This window comes from Mustela nivalis (genome assembly GCF_964662115.1).
Source record: "Mustela nivalis genome assembly, chromosome: 16".
Lineage (NCBI taxonomy): Eukaryota > Metazoa > Chordata > Mammalia > Carnivora > Mustelidae > Mustela > Mustela nivalis.
The window spans coordinates 20,574,626-20,594,874 of record NC_139035.1 but is presented as its reverse complement, the minus strand read 5'-3'; the positions used below and the strand labels follow the sequence as shown (position 1 = coordinate 20,594,874).

Below are 20,249 nucleotides of genomic sequence, written 5' to 3'. Positions count from 1 at the left end.
AGCAATAGCTAGAAGTGAAATTTCCTGCTTCATAAAAGTTGATATTACTTGGTAGTCAGAAAAAAAGGCGAAAAAACTTCAATGATTTTGAGTGCCTTCTAAGTGCCTGTCACTCTACTAGGCCCTGGAGAAGCCATGGAGGACATATGCAATAGAGTTCTGACCCCCAATTTGCTTTCACTCTGGCTGGGGGGAGAAAAAGAAAGGAAACAGCTGATTTCTCAAATAATTACGTAAGAGCAAACTATAAACACCTCGGGAGTTTTTATGGGAGTTTCACCTGAGTCTTCATTGGATTCCATTTTCTTTCTATCTCTGCCTACAAAAAGACTGCCCACCATTATTTATCTGGTAGTAAATAATGATAAAACAAAACCTGACGGCACCTGGGTGGCTCAGTGGGTTAAGCCTCTGCCTTTGGTTCAGGTCATGATCTCAGGATCGAGCCCCACATCAGGCGCTCTGCTCAGTGGGAAGCCTGCTTCCTCCTCTCTCTCTGCCTGCCTCTCTGCCTACTCTCTCTCTGACGAATAAATAAAATCTAAAAAAAAAAAAAAAAAACTTGAAATTTTAATAGGACTTTGGCTTCTAATAATATACCACGTTTACAATGCCAACTGTATTAAAGAAAAACTAAAAGAACACAGAAACCATAACTCAAAAATTTTAAGGGGACCCTGTAGTTCCCTCAGCATTTTCTTTTTTTTTTCTTTTTTTTTTTTTTTAATTTTATTTATTTTTGAGACAGGGAGAAGCAGACTCACAACTAAGCAGGGAGCCTAATGTGGGGGTCAATCCTAAGACCCTGGGATCCTGACCCAAGCTGAAGACAGATGCTTAACTGACTGAGTCACCCAGGTACCCCTTCATATTGCTTTTTATTTGTTCTCCACAACAACCCTGTGCTGCATATTTTATAGTCATCTATTGACCATGGCCTATATAGTCATAATTAATGAAAACTCAACAATATAATACCTTTTAAAAGACCAACAAAATTAAACCGTAAACTTAACTCTTATCAACTAGACTTACAAAAGACTAGATTGTGATAATGCAGTTTTATATTTGCAACCCAAAATACTAAAGCTCTGAGTCTTTTTAGATACAAGTTAGACATGCAGCAAATACTTATTTTTTAAAGTACGTATCTTTTATGAGTGACATAGTGTAAAATCAATATTCAGCTGAAGTTGAAACACATCCTAGATGAGCTCTCATGATATAAGAATAAGTGTGAAATTTTGTCAACACGTTATTATTAACGTGTTGACAAAATTTCACACTTACTATTAAACTATAAAAATTTAGTAGCCATTTTAAAATATGACATACCTCAGAAACAATCTGTCAATACTATCAGCGGTTAGACTTCTTTGTTGGTCATCATGGCATACACTCACAATACTGAATTATATACTTACATTCAACTTAGCTCAGTTGAATAATAAATTACTTTTCGGCTAATTCTGCCAATAATGGCTTTGCTGGTGGCAATGTTGCCATCTATCTAACAGTAACTAAGGCAAAACTTCTCACCTCTTCAATTCCTGGACTTAAAAAGATTTGGTCAACAGTGATGATACAACCTTGTGAAGAAATCCCACTAACTGAAAGTGCACTGCTCAGAGAAATGCTCTCTGAATATTTTCAAAAGCAGATTTAGGATTGTTGCCCTTAATTTAAGGAACAAAACAAATGAACACAGGGGAAGGGAAGGAAAAATAAAATAAGATGAAATCAGAGAGAGAGAGAGAGAGACAAACCACAAGAGACTTTTAACTATGGGACACAAACTGAGGGTTGCTGGAGGAGAAGTGGGTGGGGAGATGGGGTAACTGGGTGATGGGCATTAAGGAGGGCACCTGATGGAATGAGCACTGGGTGTTTTATGCAACTGATAATAACTGAACTCTAACTCTGAAACTAATGATTACCTGTATGTTAATTAATTGATTTTAAATTTTAAAAGATTGTTGCCCTTGGTGATTTTTCATTGTTAATACATCTATATATACTCAAACCATGGATTGAGAATTGTGGTAATGTATTACCACAATTAAGTGGCTTCAGGATGATAAAATTCTCATTTTTTCATCTGCACCTCAGCTTTCATTGCACTATCCCTATACTGAATAGGGAAATTTTTACAGAAGATGCCACATACCATAAAGAAATACTCATAACCTTGAGGCAAGTAAGTTTGTTTACTTCTCCAATGGATAAACAACAGCAGCGAATGAGCCACATTCTCTTCAGGCAACCCAAAAAAGAAGTTCTGCACTGTCGATACTAATGTTTGCAAAGCACAGTAGGACAGCTTTCTTTCGTCCAGGCAACTTTTCATTATATAATAGCTCCTATCCCATATTGTTTAAACACATGACAAGGCAGTTTTAAAATATCTCGTATGCCATACAGTTTGTCTTCAACAAAAGAAAATTTCACTACAAGTTATATCTAGAGAGCTTACCAATATCTGAAAGTAAATATTCACATATTAACGATTAATATAAATGCCACACCTTGCTCACATTACTAACATTGTTACTCTCGTTAGATACAATGACAACCTACACAATGGCATGGTCACTGATCAAACGTGGGTTCAGGAATGCAGAAATGCAGCAGTACGCATTTGACAATTCATTGTTGAAAGACCTGAAGTCAAATTGCAGATTTTGAGTAAATACTGAAGCCAAGGGGCACTTCGTTGTACTCTTGGAATAGTTTAGATCCTATTCTCAAAATAATTCAACAATACTGTTTCTTCCTCCTTCCAAAGATTGTGGACAAGTCTAGGATAGTTGTATAGAAAGATCAAAAGTCTATTCATGCTCTTATACATACATATAAAATCAAGGGCTAGAAAATGTGCCCTTACTAAGGCTAAAGGTAACTAGTGAAAAACCACAGTGTTTTAAGAACTTAAAAAAAAAAAAAAAAAAAGAATATAAGGATAAAAGGCATTAAAAATCCATTTTGAAAAAGTGTAGAAAGTAATAGTCAATGTGATATCAAATTCATAACAGAATAATAATACAGAAGCAAAGTATCACAAAGAAGAGGAGACAAAAAAAAAAAAACTGAAGAAAAGGCAGAGGCAAGCTGAATTTCTTGTTTTTAGCAAACATTAACTAAATTTGTCTGGGAAGCAGAAATTTTATGTATATATTTAATGCCATTTTTATCATTTTCCCACAGCCACTTACTTTCAGAGAATCTATGATCTCATCTACTTTCATCAGACACTATACTTTTATACTTACCCCATTAGTGGCAAGAAATGCCATCATCACAAAGTTCTCTGAAATTTTTATCCAAAGAACACAGAAATTAAAGAAAAGTAATCTCCATTATCCCTACCATTATGCTACAAGTTCTCTAGTTGTAGCTATATCCTATTTAAATAATGTGATTTTAAAACTATAATATTCAATAAGCAACATATTCTCTTCACAGGGAATATATAACTTATCTTTACAACATTTCTAAACCACCCACACAACTTCTTCTATTACTACATGTAACAAAGTTATGCATCTTATAAGAATGTGTCAAAATCAAATCACCAGAGATAAAAATCTGCATTTTACTTGAAAGTGTCATTTACATAGCATAGAAATGTGATAGACATTTTATTTCCCTCAACTTTTTATTAAATCTACACTAATATTTAAAAAATTCAATAATGTCAGTCTGTTAAAAATCTGCCTTTGGCTCAGGTCATGACGCCAGGGTCCTGAGATTGAGCCCTGATTTGGGCTCCCGACTCAGTGGGTCTCTGCATCTCCCTCTGCCTCTCCATCTCCCACACTGCTTGTGCACTCTTGCTGTCTCTCTCTCGCAGATAAATAAAATCTTCAAAAAACAAATCAGGGGCATCTGGGTGGCTCAGTGGGTTTAGCTTCTGCCTTCAGCTTGGATCATGATCTCAGGGTCCTGGGGTCGAGCCCCACATTGGGCTCTGCTCAGCAGGGAGCCTGCTTCCCCCTCTCTCTCTCTGCCTGCCTCTCTGCCTACTTGTGATCTTTCTGTCAAATAAATAAATAAAATCTTTGAAAAAAAAATTCAATAATTATAACCTGTGCTACAGCTAGAAATATTGGCATGCAAATCAGTACTGATCAAATAAAAAACTTTGCGTATCAAAATATTTAGTCTCACAATTCTAAGCCTCCAAAAGTAAAAGATATCAACAAAAAGAAGGAATTCACCTTTTCAGCTCTTGTCTTCTTTTTACATCACAGTATAGAATGTCTGTATGATCTGATTTCTGAAAGAAAAGAAAAACGAATCATTCAAGAAATAGAAGTCATGCACTGACATTTTAGTTACAGGAGAAAGACTGGGAGACAATATTTTTTCCCCACATCTATGTAATGGTGAATAGGCTGACATAATAATTTTTTTTTTAAGATTTTATTTACTTATTTGACAGAGAGACACAGTGAGACAGGGAATACAAACAGGGGGAATGAGAGAGGGAAAAGCAGGCTTCCTGCCCAGCAGGGATCCTGATGTGGGGTTCGATCCCAGGACCCTGGGATCATGACCTGAGCCGAAGGTAGATGCTTAAGGACCGAGCTATCCAGGCACCCCCTAACACAATAATTTATTTAACCTTTCCAATAATCCTGTACAACAGGTATTATCATCATGCCCCATTTTATAGGTAAAGTACTCAAAGTACAAACAGAGAAAAGTATCTTCCTTAACATTACAGAGCAAGTCAGCAGCGGAGCCAGGATTGAAACAGTTCTGTCTACTATCTCTACCAATCTGTCTCTCCATGGGTTCTGGGGATACAGGCCTAGGCACAAGAGAAGTAAGAGAGAAACAGGATATAGCCCTTGTCCTATACATGTTAAAGAACAGAGAGGAGAAGAATATATACAAATAATCTAATGAAATGATATACCTAAGTGTGAAAGCAGAAGAACATACAGTAAGTCATAAAAGAGTTCAAATTATCGAACACCAAAAGTTGGAACATACTTAGGAAAAAAGGCGGACAAAATATATGCTGAAGATTGAGGGGCGCCTGGTGGCTCAGTGGATTAAGCTGCTGCCTTCGGCTCAGGTCATGATCGCAGGGTCCTGGGTTTGAGCCCAGAATCAGGCTCCCTGCTCAGTGAGGAGTCTGCTCCCTTTCCCACTCCCCCTGCTTGGGTTCCCTCTCTCGCTCTCTCTCTCTCTTTCCCTCTTTGTCAAATAAATAAATAAATAATTTTTTAAAAAGATGTTATTTTATTCATGAGAGACAGCGAGAGGCAGACAGAGGGAGAAGCAAGCTCCCTTCAGAGTAGGGAGCCCAACACAGGAATGGATAAGTTGAATGCAGATGCTTAGCTGACTGAAACACCCTGGCACCCCTAATAAATATTTCATTCATATATATATATATATGTATATATATATACACACACACACAGGTATATACATACATACATAAGTATACATACATAAGTATACACACACACACACACACACACACACACACACTAAAGATTGAATATAGATTAAATAAAGATTAACAAGTAAAAGAAAAAGGTGGCCTCCGCTAAGAAAACTTAGGCATTCTAAGCAGCTGGAGATGACTGGTATAAACTCAAAAGAGAAAAAATAAACCAGCCTAGGTAGAAGCAAAAGGGCTGTTTTCAGGAAGAAAAAAGAAAACTGGCTAGTTAAGGTGTGACCAAATTTAGGAGGGTCCAGAATGCCAGACTAAAAAGTGATTTTTCAACAGAGAAGAAATATATTGAAATCTGTGTTTTAAGAAGGCTAATACAGAAACAAATTGAATCAGCAGTGTCATTATATAAAAACAAGCAAATCCTTAAAAACAGAATTCTGTATTCCCACAATTTTCATAATTACTTTCCCTTATTACCCATGACCACAGTGCTATCCCGACATACACCTAACATCAACCTGAATGCCCTGAGTACTTCACCAACCACCCATGTACTAGCTTAATGTCTTTTTAATTATTTGCATGACTCTGGATTTGGCTCTGTTGCTATAAACAATTTTGTGTCCTTGGACAAGTCACATAACCTCCTAGATCTCAATTTCTGAATCTGAAAACACAAATGCTACGCATCTGCCTTGGCTACCTCCAAAGGATCTTGTAAAGCCAAATAAAACCATATATGGGAAAAGACTTAAAAACTCTCTTAATATTTGCAAATGACATATCAGATAAAGGGCTAGTATCCAAAATCTATAAAGAACTTATCAAAACCAACATGCAAAAAACAAATAACCCAGTCAAGATATGGGCAAAAGACATGAACAGACATTTCTCCAAAGAAGACATCCAAATGGCCAACAGACACATGAAAAAATGCTCGACATCATTTGGCATCAAGGAAACAACAAATCAAAACCATAATGAAATACCACTTCGCACCTGTGAGAATGGCTAAAATTAACAAGACAGGAAACAACAAATGTTGGCAAGGATGCAAAGAAAGGGGAACCCTCCTACACCACTGGTGGGAACACAAACTGGTTCAGCCACTCTGGAAACCAGTACGGAGGTTCCTCAAAAAGTTGAAAATAGAGCTACCCTATGACCCGGCAATTGCACTACTGGGTATTTCCCCCAAAGATACAAATGTAGTGATCCAAAGGGGCACCTGTACACCACTGTGCATAGCAGCAATGACCAAATAGCCACTGTGGAGAGAGCCCAGATGTCCATTGACAGATGAATGGATAAAGATGTGGTGTGTGTACATACACACACACCCACACACACACAAACACACAATGGAATATTACTCATCCATCAAAAAAGGATGAATATTTACCATTTACATTAACGTGGATGGTACTGGAGGATATTATGCTGAGTGAAATAAATCAATCAAAAAAAGTCAATTATCATATGGTTTCACTTATATTTCATCTTATATTTCTTGAAATATATTAATAATATATATTACTTATTAATTATATGAATTATAAATGTAATTCATATAATTAATTTTGATTAATTATATGAATTATAATTCATAATTTGTTAACTATTCAATATATTAATATTTATTAATTTATTAATTTGGAGTATATTACTTATTAATTATATGAACTATAAATATAATTATAATTCATATAATTAACTAATAATATATATTAATGTAGTATAAATATTGAGTACTTGTATTAATATAAATTATGTTTATATAATATAATATAATTATGATTAATATAATTAATAATATATATAACTTCTATTTCTCATATTTCTTGGAATATAAGAAACAGTGCAGAGGATCATAAGGGAAGGGAAAACTGAATGGGAAAAAATCAGAGAGCGAGACAAGCCATGACAAACTCTTAACTATAGGAAACAAACTGGGGGCTGCTGGAGGGCAGATGGATGGGGTGACAGAGTAACTGGGTGACAGGCATTAAGGAGGGCATGTGATGTGATGAACATTGGGTGTCATATGCAACTGCTGAATTACTGACCCCTATATCTGAAACCAATGATATGTTGGCTAACTGAATTAAAAAAAAAACTCTCTTAATTTATATCCATGTTGTCTAACTCTGCATGATAGAGTCTAACTGCACAAAGAAGTAACTTATTAAATCCTTTTTGGTGAGTAGAAGGAAGAAACCAAACACTGGTGTTTTTTCTATTGGCTATCGCAAAGTATAAGAGAAAGAAAAAATGAGTGGAAAAGTAGTGGGGGAATATGTATCATAAACCTTTTCATCACACATTAAAACTTTAATATTAATAATATCTAGAGTTGGCTACAATATACGAACACTCACCAGTTTTCTCTTCTCTGATGAAACTGACCTTACACAGCAAGCTGAACTAGTAGAACTTGAAGTTTTTTTCTCTGTCTTATCCTAAGCATGCCATTTGGAAAAAAAGAAAAAAAAAGCACAAAATTAGGCACAGTCTAAGACAGCGTTATTTAATCATTGTTATTATAAACATTCTTTCTACATTCATAATAAACTTCGGAGGGAAAAATGTTTAAAGCCACACAAACTTTGGTAAGGGGGAGGGAAACTCAATTAGAAGGAAGACTCAAGTAGAAATCAGAAGATCTAGATGCTCTTGAATTAGAGATGAGATAGGATACGAGGGCTAAAGCCGGAGGGCCAGTTGACTGCTCAGATAAAGGCTTCGGGAGGAGGCATTGCCATGGTGGAATTTAGTCGTCTACAAAGCAAAACCATATATCCAGTCATTTCCCAGGGGATCCAAAATTCAGTAGACCCAGGACAAACTTATATTTTGAGGACCTACTGTGTACCAAAGATATTCTAGATGGTGGGGACAAATTAATGAAAACACAGATGTCCCTGCCCTCATGGAAGATAAAATTTGGGACAGGAATTTATAAATAAACAATATATTTACCGTGTCAGATGAGACACTGGGAAAAAAATTATAAAAGAGAAAAAGGGCAGGAAGGGCTGGGAGGTGGTGTAAAAAAAGCAGCTGCAATTTTAAACAGGATAGTCAGAAAAAGCCCCACTGATAAGCTGACAGAAGACTGGAGACCTGAAGGAGGGAAGAAGAAACTATGTGCTTATCTAGAGTTTTCCACTGAAGGGCAAAGCCCCTGAGGCAGGAATGTGCCTGGATTGCGGAACCACAAAATGGTGAAGGCAACAGGAGAATGAGAGGGAAGCCAGATGGGGGGTCAGTTGTTTTGTAGGCCCCCGCCAGGACGTCAGCTGGCACGCCGGGTGAGGAGGACAACCAACAGGTAGTACTGAGCAAAGGAGACATGATCTGACTCACATTCTAACAGGGTCATCCTGGGGGCTTGTTGAGAAGAGAACAATGGGAGGCAAAGGTGGAAGCAGGGAGATCAATTTGGAAACTCCTGCAACCATCTGAGAAAGCCAGCTGATTGTCCCGTGGTAGCAGAGGAGGGAGTCAGACTCTATCTTGTTAAGAGAAAGCTGATACAATTTGCTGATAGACTCTCGATGCACGTGGGGGGTGACAACCAGGATTTAGGCCCAACCAAATGAAAGAATGGAACTGCAACTTCTCAACTGGGTAAATGCAACTGGGCACTTGAAGTTATAGTTTAAGACGAGGCAGGGGCGCCTGGGTGGCTCAGTGGGTTAAGCCGCTGCTTTCGGCTCAGGTCATGATCTCAGGGTCCTGGGATCGAGTCCCGAATCGGGCTCTCTGCTCAGCAGGGAGCCTGCTTCCCTCTCTCTCTCTCTCTCTGCCTGCCTCTCTGCCTACTTGTGATCTCTCTCTGTCAAATAAATAAATAAAATCTTAAAAAAAAAAAAAAAAAGACGAGGCGGAGTCAGCAAAGGACACTTGGTGAGCATCCATTCCAAACTCTTAGCCTCCCGCTGAATATGATGGCCCATTCTGACTGAAGAGCATATAACCTTACAATGCTCAGTAAATGATGAAGGTGGTGCAAAAAGGTCTAATGGTGAGTTATTTCTATGTAAAGGAGAGTCTGGGGGGCCTAGCATCAAGTCAGAAAATGCCTCTGCAAATTACTTACCTCCCTAAGCCTCAGTTCTGGCATTTGTATAATTGGGATAATAATAGTACCTATCTCCTACAGTTGTGAGGAGTCAACAAGATAATGCAAGTAAAGAATGGGGGGAGGGGAACCTGGGTGGCTCATTGGGTTAAGCCTCTGCCTTTGGCTAGGGTCATGATCCCAGGGTTCTGGAATCGAGCCCCACATCGGGCTCTCTGCTCAACAGAGAGCCTGCTTCCCCCTCTCTCTGCCTGCCTCTCTGCCTACTTGTGATCTCTCTCTCTCTCTGCCGAATAAATAAATTTTAAAAATCTTAAAAAAAGAAAAAAAAAAGAATGGGGGGAAAGAAAGAATGGGAAAAACAAATTACTTCTCCTGGGTCAGAAGGGCAAAACAAAACATTTACGTAACTCATTTTAAAACTGAGGTTTATTTTTTTTCATTACGCAAAAATAAACAGGCAGAAAGTATTCTCTGCGTCAGTAAATCAAAATTCTTACTTGGACATCAAAGCTCAGTGATGCAGTGGTGCCTTTTCTCCGGGACTTCTCTTTTTCGCCACAAGATTCTCTGTTGGACATTTTGAAAAGCTAAAATAAAAACCATATTTAGGTGTTTATGTGTTTTGTTTTGTTTTACCACCACCACAACAAAATACATTAGAAATTCGTCGTCTTTCAGTTTTAAAAAGACTGGAGTTTTACAAAATTATTTCCATCTTCTAACCATTCCCAAGAGAACAGGATTCTCTCGTTCCACTTTATTTCACTTATAGTCTCCCTCATACTGATCTCTTCCTCTCCTTCAATTCCATCTACCACCTTTCTAGGAATGATCTCTCGAAACTGTGCCTTTAGCCCTGACCTTCTCTCTCAAGCTTCTGATCACCATTTTCAACTGCCTACAGGACTGTTCCCTTGTGCCCAACCTACACCTCAAAACCAATTTGTTCTAAGTCTTTATTTTCCTGACACACCCTCTATTCAACTTAGCATGTAGCAGAAGCATCCTGTGCTGGAATGGAAAGGCCAGAGAATTGGAACCTCATTGGGTCATGGGATGGGAAGATATAAAAGGAGTCTAACAGCAAAGCCAAAAGGAGACTTTATTGCTGACAGTGACACATATGGAAACTATGAATGTAAGCAGGCACTGACTCATGGTCAGTCATGACTATAGTAAGTGAAATTCTATAAAAGAATGATCAAGAACACTAAATCAAACTTCAGAATGCTTTGATAATATAAAGAGAAAGAAGAAAAATGCTGACAGCTAAGAGAAACCTAATAATAAAAACTAATAAAAGAATATTTAAGGGGCGCCTGGGTGGTTCAGTGGGTTAAAGCCTCTGCCTTTGGCTCAGGTCCCAATCCCAGGGTCCTTGGATCAAGCCCCGCATCGGGCTCTCTGCTCAGCGTGGAGCCTGCTTCCCTTCCTCTCTTTCTGCCTGCCTCTCTGCCTATCTGTGATCTCTGCCTGTCAAATAAATAAATAAAAATCTATTTTAAAAAAGAATATTTAATACAGACTTTTTAAAGATTTTATTTATTTACTTGTCAGAGAAAGAGAGAAAGAGCAGGAACACAACAGGGGCAGAGGCAGAGGAAGAAGCAGACTCCCCACTGAGCAAGGAGCCTGATGCAGGACTGGACCCCAGGAGCCCAGGATTAGGAGCTGAAGGCAGACACTTAACCGACTGAACCACCCAGGTATCCCTTGAACTTCTAAGAACAATCCTAAATTACCCCAAAATTCTGATTTGTAAAATCATGTATGGAATCAATTGAATTCACAATTGAGCTTCCAGATTAGAGGAATAATATTCTTTTCCCTTTCTTGTTCCAAGGATTCTATTCCATTTTGGGAAAAGGTACAATAAAAACAAGCAAACAACAACAACAAAAAAACACAATAAATTCCATGAAATGAACTGTTTAGAGGCAATGGACTACTTATGTTAACTTTTACGATTTAAACTGATCCATGTTCATCTTACGTTGTTGCTTTGAATACAAAATAAGGCTAAATTTAAACCCCTCACCCATAAGCCAATTGAAAAAAAAAAACTGAAGAAAAAAAAATCACTGAAGATAGTGGACTATCAAAGGAAAAACACATTTATGTTTACCATGACAAATGTTTATATTTATAATAGTGTGAAATTCATGTTGATTTTATGAAAATCAAAATACAAACTCAAAGGGGAGACTTCCTGTGCTGGCCAGCCTCCTAAGTGGTTCCTGATGATGTCTGGTGCCCAGTAATTACACTCTCATGCAGTGCTCTCACAGTACATAGAGCTGGTCTGTGACCCCAATAGGAATTGCTGTATGGCGGTATGTGGCTAGATCATATAAGACACTGTGGCTTGTGTTTTTCATTTACGCTAGAGAAAACCAGCCACCATATCATGAGGACAATCACATAGTCCATAGAGCAGCCCACCAGTGAGGAACTGAAGCCCACTGCCAAAAATGAACCAGCTGCCAGGCCTATAAGCATGCCCTCGTTGAAGCCAATCCTGGAGCCCTAATCAAGCCTTTGAGTGGAAGCATGGGGGCTGCTATCTTCACTGCAGCCTCATGAGACTCAGAACCAGGTATACCCCATTAAGCCACTTCTGAATTCCTGATGCAAAGAACCTGAGAGGTCATGTTTATTGTTGTTTTAAACCACTAAGCTTTAGGGGCGCCTCGGTGGTTCAGTGGGTTAAAGCCTCTGCCGTCGGCTTGGGTCATGATCCCAGGGTCCTGGGATCAAGCCGGGGCTCTCTGCTCTGAGGGGAGCCTGCTTCCTCTGTCTCTCTGCCTACCTGTGATCTCTGTCAAATAAATAAATAAAATTAAAAAAAAAAAAAACCCACTAAGCTTTAGGATAACTTAGGCAGCAATAAATGACTAACACAGTCACTTAATATAACTCTTCAAACTTTGAAGATTCCTTTTTTTTTTAGGAGTCTCAAAAGCACATGGGGCGCCTGGGTGGCTCAGGTCATGATCCCAGGGTCCTGGGATCGAGTCCCGCATCGGGCTCTCTGCTCAGCGGGGAGCCTGCTTCCCTCTCTCTCTGCCTGCCTCTCCATCTACTTGTGATTTCTCTCTGTCAAATAAATAAATAAATAAATAAATAAATCTTAAAAAAAAAAAGCACAGATCATGTTTAGAAATTCTTATTAAAAGTCCCATAGAATTCACACTCTAAAAGCTAACCCTCTTTATCTTCTGGTTTCCAGCTGGTGTTAAATAGTGAGACTGATACACTGAATCAAGCTTTCAATTAACCATCTAGCCTTTTGGAAATTAAAAAAAAAATCAATGATGCTTGAATGAGGCACAATATAGTTAAGCCACTACTCATTCCCGTAAGTTACAACGTGTTATTTTCCCATTTTTAATTGACTGTTAAGAGCAGTGAGGCAGTTCTATATTCCGGAAAACTAGTTAAAAGTTGGGGTGGGGGTGCGCCTCGGTGGCTCCGTGGGTGGAGCATGGCACTCTCGGTTTCCGCTGGGGTCCTAATCTCCAGGAGATGAGACTAGTCCCGCCTCCAACTCCGCGCGGGTCCCAGAAAGTGGGCGTGGATTCTCTCTCCTTCTCTCTCTGCTCCTCCCTCCCCCCTCACGTGCTTTCTCCCAATAACTTTTTTTTTAAGTTGAGGTTGAAGGCAGTATGAGGACTTTAGAACTAACTCACTAGGGAAGGTAGGGGGAAGCCTCCAGACGCACTTCCTAACTACTGGGGGGTTGGGAGGTGGCAACTAAATCCTGCTAAACTTTCAAAGCGCCAAATCATCACACTAGCTCTCACCTGGGCTGAACAACTAGGAAATAAATAGACCAATGAGCTCGCTAGGCACTAAGTAGCACCTTTATTAACTAAGAAAACCCAACTGGAAGTTCGAGTCTCCTAAGACATAAAGGGGCTTCCTTCTGCTTCCCTGCTGCTTATAACATTCGGACCAGTCCCGGGAAGAAAGAGCAGCCGGAAAATTCAAGTTTTCCTCTGCCTGCGCCAAGGGAATGAATGCTTGAGACTGAAGTTCAAGCAGGCCAGGGAGTGAAGGGAAGAGAAGTACACGGGCCAGAGGACTCACTGGCAGACGCCGTGTGGAATCGGAATCGCATCAATCAGGTGCCGCAAAACTCAAAAGACACTCAGAGCTCTGGTTATTAAGTCTAACTGCAGGTGTAGGACGCGCGCAGAAACACACGCTCTTCTCTACCCACAAGACCCCCACGACCCCAGGGCAGTGCTAATAAGAATACGTAGATTAAAGCAAAATAAAGACAAAAGGAGAAGTATTCAGGTCACAGTGTGGATGAGGGTGCGAAGGGAAGCGCAGACACTGATTCCAAATAAACCAGGCTAGCAGGGAAGCTCGCTAGCAGCTCCCACGTCCCCGGGGCCCAGGGGCTCGGCCAGAACAAACCAGATTCTCACCCTGGGCGAGGGGCAACTCCAGACCTAGAGCCGACCAGAACCCCACCCTTCACCAAGCTGACTCAACCCCGGATCCGCCTACAGAGTCGCCCCGCCCAGGCTCGAGGGGCCTCCGGAATTCTCCGACCCGCTGGCTACCCGCTAAGGTACCAGAGGGAGAGAGGTGAGAACTGCCCAGCAAAACGTCAACTAACGCCCCACTTACCTTACCAGCGCCCGCAGCGGTGGCGACTCCGGAGGCCCAGGCCAAGAAAAAGGGTCTCCCCCGGACCCGATGCTCGCTGGGAAATGTAGTTCTGCACTCGGACCCAGACTACTCCAACGTTGCGAGCGTTTGTTTAGCTTTGCATTTACTTCCTCCAAGGACTTGGAACTCCGGCTCCGCCCCGGCTGGCGCGCTGCACCCTGGGTATTGTAGTCTTGCTTCGCTTCCTTGGTTGACGGCTGGAACCGAGACGCACCGTGGAAGCAGAACTCTCTTACCTCATTGGTCGCCGTCCCCGATACGTTTCTGCGCAGGCTGTGGTGGCGTCGCAACGCCTCGGGGAAAGGGAAGCGGACGGGACCGCGAATCGCTACCTCTGGCTTTTTATTTTTCTGCTGACAGGATTTGGTCACTGGTTCTTCATCTTTTGTCTGTTGCACGCATCCAGCCCTTCCCATTTGCTTTCCCACTCCTTGGATCCAGCCCTCTGGGCATTCACGCCAGTTCTCTCACCCCGCCGTGAGCCCCTCCTGGTCCCCGGGCGGGCCTGGCACGGAGGCGGTAACTATGGAGAATATGGCGGAGGAGGAGCTGCTACCCCAGGAGAAGGAGGAGGTGGAGGTGGCCCAGGTCCAGGTCCCGACCCCGGCCCCGGACTCGGCTCGGGTCCCAGCTCCGGCCCCGGACTCGGCTCCGACTCCGGCCTCGGCTCCAGCCCCAGCCCCTGCCCTGGCCCAGGCTCCGGCCCTGTCCCCGTCCCTAGCCTCTGCCCCTGACGAGGCTGAAAGCAGTAAGTGCAGGAGGCCTAGATCTTTCTGCCGCAAGAGAAGCGAGGAAGTGCGCCTTGCTGGGGAGTAGGGGAGGCCCTTCTTCACTGGGATGTTTTTTATGGGGAAAGACAGGTTTAGGGATGTGGGGGGAGGGAGGAGGGACCCGTGTAGCGGGTAAAGCGGGTACAGAATGGGAGAAGGCATGTCCCCAAACCTCGAGGACATCGTGGTGAAGGGTTTGTGGAGGCCAGAAGTGCTGCAGATAAAAGGAAATAATGAGGTCGAGGGCTTCTTCGTTAAAGGGGGTCTTTTTCTGCTACGCAAATAGGGAGTTACACTAATTTGGTAGTTTCCCTCTCTGCTCCGTCTGCGGTGGTTCACTAAGTCCTTCAAAATGTGATATGGTAACCGAGGCAACCTGTTTACTGTGGTAGATCGTAGCTGCCAAGATGTGGAAACCATTGTTACCAACTAGTTCTTGTGCTCGATATACACAAAGAGATGGCCTTTTCTTATTAATTTTCTTTAGCAGCTTGCTTTCAAAAAGAATTTGAGGCTGATGAGTAGTTTAAGAAAGGGTCGACTAAATTCTGGATGTCGTCCCTCAGTCATAAATACCAGTTGAGTTCTGCCCTCCGTTCCATCATAACTGGACTGCTGAATATTAATAGCCCGTATTATTGTGCTAATGTATGTGCTTGCATGTTTTCTAAGTGGTGATTTATTGGACCATAAAGAGAAACACTTGAGAATCTTCTGAACACTTTTAAATGTAAAGTCTCAGAAAGTTGTTGTTGTTTGTTTTTAATTATTTTGTGGTCCATAAATTGACCTTTATGTTCTTTCTGAATTAATAACAAAATAATTCATTTTCTTCTAGGACAGTTGGGAATTTAATATTTATACATCACTTGGGTAGTTGTAGTCCAGTAGAGTAGCTTTGCAATTTTAAAGCCACATAAAAATTGTCACAGTAAATTAAAGAGTAGAGTTGATCACAGAAAAGGCCAAAGTGTTCCTTGGGTAGGCTTCTCTTCCTCATATAAGATCAGAGGTAGTAGATGCAAAATAAGGGTCCCTACAGTTGGCAGGGGGGTGGTACACTCTCCTGAGTAGCCTCCCTTCCCTACCTCTAGATTAGATTTGTTTATATTAATCAGAATTGGTTCAGCAGCTTTAGGGACTGTGTGCTTTCTCCCCCTCCCCACCAGCCAGAAGTTAAACATAGTTTGGGAAGATAAATATTCCAAAATTTGGAAGTATGTAATTTGAAGAATGTATGATGTTTGAGAAACCTGAAAAATGCATTACTGGGGCAAATATGTAATGATTGAGAAATCTGAAATGCATTAGAAATATATATTAATCACATTTTAAAAATTATTTTTATGTGGTCTAGTTAGTCCTTCGAAATCAGTCTTAAGTAGGCAAGATGAAGATGGCATATTTGAAATAGAACTGAAAAATGAGGAAAAAGTATCAGAAGTTGTAAAAGAAACTCCTAGCATCTTGGATTCATCTGATTTAACAAGAGGTTTGCCTGTTGACTTCAGAATTACTAGCATGTTACAAAAAGTTTGAGTGATTTAAGTACAGATTGTCTGCTATCTACTATCTTGAACCAGAAAGTAATTTGAGGTATACATACGAAGGCATATCATGAATCTTTAGACAGATCTTTGAGAGTTTTAATAGTGGATCACAGGATTTTCGTTATTCTCATCTAACATACCAGGCTCCTGTCTCTTATTTTGTACAATTTAGGATGATTTCAGTAAGCACAGGTTTATATAGTACTATATACTTTCACATGAACAGAACTTTGAACTTTGGAAGCTGAAAGTCTTTATGATTGCAAATTCAAAGGATTGATTTGTACACATGGATTCATTGCCTGAATCTTGTGGTCTCACCTAGCAATTAAGTTTTTGCTCATTTGGGAAAATTGTTGCCTATTTATAGAAATCATATCTCATTATAAAGTCATTTGAACAATACCTAGTATGACAAGTTAATTGTTGCTCTTTGCTTTTCTCATTTAAAAATGAGGTGAAAATTTGTCTTTTAGTAAAGTTGAGCAGGAATGTCTGATAGTGCTGAATTGAATTCCAAAATTATTGACTCTGTTACTGCATCCAAAAAGACTAACGATTTTTTTTAAATTATTTAACAAACCATAGTGCCTGCTGTGTACGAGATACAGTATTGGGCACTTAATCATTACAAAACTGAGGAAGGCATATCCCCTGCTGTCTTACTGTTTATTTTGGGGAAAGAAAAACAAGGACACAGAAGGAGCTGGGAGTGAAGCTTGGAGAGGAACAGGCAGGAGGGGATCTATGGTAAGAATAGAATTTAAAGGTTTCAGGTTCTAAACTGTATAACCTTGTTGTGTAATGAATACTAGAGAGTCCTGCGGTTTACTATCATCTCTCCAGTTGGAGATCTTTTCCTGCCAATTTTCAGCTCCTAGTCTTGTATTCGTATATTCAAGCTCCTCCTTTGTAAACGTTACTTTCCTTTGGGATATGCATATTCAAGTATTTCCTTAAAAAGAAAGAAAAAGCAACCTCCAATCCCATCTATCTCCTTTTTTATACTGCCACACTTTTTGAAATAATCTGTGTGATTTTCTATACTTTTTTCTTCTAATCCCATTTGTATTCCAGAACATCTCACTGAACCTTTTTTCTTAAAGGTGATGGGAGACCTGCTAAATACTAAATCCAGTAGTTTTCTATTGATTTCTACAACTATCTGTGATACTTAGTGTTGAACCTTTTACATTCTCTTTTTTTCTTGGCTTCTGCTTTATCTTGAGATAAGGTATAAGATATAAGATAAGGTATAAGATAAGTTATAAGATAAAGCTATCTCCTTTACCATTTATTGTATTTGAATCTACCCTCCTTGATGATTTTCCTCCGTGTCTCTTACATTACCTGCATCCCTCCATATGGCCCTTCGGAATTATAACCATTTATATTAATCAGTAGTGGGTTCAGTGGTATTGGGGAATGCATTTCCAAGCCCAAATCAAGAATATGTTAAATGTACTTTGGAAAGATATATTCATATATTCCAAAGTTTGTAAGTATGTCGTTTGAAGAATGTGTAATGTTTGAGAAACCTAAAAATATGTTACCGGGACTGGATTTTTGGCCTTTTTCTTCTCTTTTTTCCATAGTGTTTTTTTTTTTCCTTAGGCTTTCTTCAGCTCATACTTTCACCTAACTTGTATTTATGATTTATATCCTCCTGAACTCCAAAAACAACTCAACTGCATACTGAACTTGAGGATGAATACCTGTAGTATATCAAACACTGTGTCAAAAACTAAATTAATTTTTCTCCTTTCCTCTTATCTGCCAGAAATGTGTTCCTCTTCCTTTATTGGTTAATCATACCATTATTCTCAGCCATGTAAACTTGAAATCTGGGAACCATTCTTGAATGCAGTCTTCATTCATGGTTATTTCTCACACCCAGCATTCTTTTTTCCCCATCTGTTCTTTACCTTTCTATTACTAACTCATCTCAGTTACTGATCTTTGATTCTACAGACAGAGATAACCTCCTGAAGTGCACTCAAATCATATTACTCACTCCCTCAAAAACTTGCAAAGACTTCACGTTGCCTGAAGAGGACAGTCCAGACTAACTTGCATAGAATTTAAGCCTTTCGTGATCTGAACCACATTTTTGGCTGCTTCTTCTTCCACCACCTCCATTCTCCAAACATACTACATTCCAGCCAAGGGTGGGATAGAGGTGGCTGTATTTTTTTTTACACCTTATACCTTTATTCATGAGATTACTAGCTTATAAGGCCAGCCACCAAATTTCTGCTTACTGAAATTCTTTTCATAACTTACATCTCAGTCAAATGTCACTTCCTCAGGGAAGACATTCTCAAAGGCACTTGTTAGAATTAATTCCTCCTTCCTCCTTCCTGTATACCCACACCATATACCCCCGGTATTCATTTCATCCTGCACTGTGTTACAGTTGGTAACATATCAGTATCTTTCCTGCCTAGGTGAAACTTCTTTATTTTTTTTTAAAGATTTTATTTATTTATTTGACAGACAGAGATTACAAGCAGGCAGAGAGAGAGGAAGGGAAGCAGGCTCCCCGCTGAGCAGAGAGCCCAATGCAGGGCTCAATCCCAGGACCCTATCCCAGGACCCTGAGATCTTGACCCGGGCCAAAGGCAGAGGCTTTAACCCACTGAGCCACCTAGGTGCCCCTTGAAACTTCTTTAAAGATAGGAAGCGTGGCTTATGTTTCTTACTTCAGCATTTTTTACGGAGAAAAAAACATTTTCTGCAGAATTATATTGAATAATTAGATAAAAGTTAAAAGGTGTGAAGTTTCACAGTGTTTTTTTCCCCCAACTTTTCACGTTCTGAGGCACACTTGTCATTTTATAGGCAGAATTGCAGCAGTAGTCCCCATCTAGGTGCCAGGGCACCATGCTACAGGAAATAAAAGTGGAGGAGTCTCTGTGACATGATCAAATAAAAATAGAACTAGAATTCAGGTTTTTAAAAACTAATCTCCTAACTCTTAAAATTTCCTTTCAGAGAGACACATCTCAATCCAAAGGCAGCTTGCTGATCTAGAGAAGTTAGCCTTCATAGCTGAAGGAGATTTTGACTCTGCCAGTTCATTGAACTCAGATCATCTTGATGCAGGTATTTCCATATTTTGAGGGTCTTTTTCCCCCCTCTTAATTTCTTTTGCTTTTTATCTTATGTATGTTGTAAGTGTAGTTTAGTAACTCATGAAAATTTGCTGGGAGTAGATTTGTTTACTGCCACTTTACTAGAGCAATAATAAAATTCTCTCATTCAGGAAATTGGTAGCCGCCTGCTTTCACAGGTGCTATGGAGACTAGTTGTTTCACAGTTCCCCAAGGATATTACAATTTTGTGGATATGTAAGGACTGCGTATTCTTTTAGTTCAGATTTGCATTTAACTATAAGCAACAGAAGTCCCAAAAAACCACTGCCTTTAATAACTAAAGGCATATTATATTCAGTCACATAAACAAAGTCCCTAGGTGGGCAATTTAAGGCTGGAGTAAGCGTTGCTCATTGTTGTCACGCCTCAAGCTCCTCTCTTTCCGCTTTGCCATCCTCAGTGCTTGAATTCCATCCTCAGTATCACTTCATGGTTTTTTGAAGTAAGCAGAGCACATAGAAAAATTAATTCTGACTATATTTACAGTGTGCTGTATGTTAAAGATACTCGGATTAAAAATGAGTTGCTGATTGTTTTTGTGTATGTTTATTGTTTTAAACCTGAATTTGAGATTTTAATTTTTTTCGT

At 39.9% G+C, this 20,249-nt stretch overlaps 2 protein-coding genes across 7 annotated transcripts in view; one reads left to right on the top strand and one right to left on the bottom strand.

The window, feature by feature from the left end:
• Nucleotides 1-14,602, bottom strand: part of SWT1 (SWT1 RNA endoribonuclease homolog) — a gene marked incomplete at its 5' end in the record, with an annotated part of 101,980 nt that extends 87,378 nt beyond the window's left edge. For 3 of the 5 annotated variants that reach the window (XM_082702954.1, XM_082702956.1, XM_082702955.1), the window contains 4 exons: nucleotides 4,218-4,276; nucleotides 7,795-7,875; nucleotides 10,001-10,090; nucleotides 14,150-14,602. In XM_082702954.1, the coding sequence (XP_082559080.1) occupies nucleotides 4,218-4,276; nucleotides 7,795-7,875; nucleotides 10,001-10,090; nucleotides 14,150-14,602 (683 nt within the window). Of the gene's footprint in view, nucleotides 1-4,217; nucleotides 4,277-7,794; nucleotides 7,876-10,000; nucleotides 10,091-14,144 lie in introns of all 5 variants that reach the window. The other 2 variants (XM_082702957.1, XM_082702958.1) reach the window with 1 other exon arrangement.
• The window catches only part of TRMT1L (tRNA methyltransferase 1L), a 53,743-nt gene continuing 47,940 nt past the window's right edge, over nucleotides 14,447-20,249 (top strand). Inside the window, exons 1-2 of one of the 2 annotated variants that reach the window (XM_082702974.1) lie at nucleotides 14,447-14,934; nucleotides 19,501-19,611. In XM_082702974.1, coding sequence (XP_082559100.1) covers nucleotides 14,712-14,934; nucleotides 19,501-19,611 — 334 coding nt within the window. In that variant the 5' untranslated portion in view covers nucleotides 14,447-14,711. Of the gene's footprint in view, nucleotides 14,935-17,163; nucleotides 17,257-19,500; nucleotides 19,612-20,249 lie in introns of those variants that run through there. The other variant, XM_082702975.1, reaches the window with a different exon arrangement.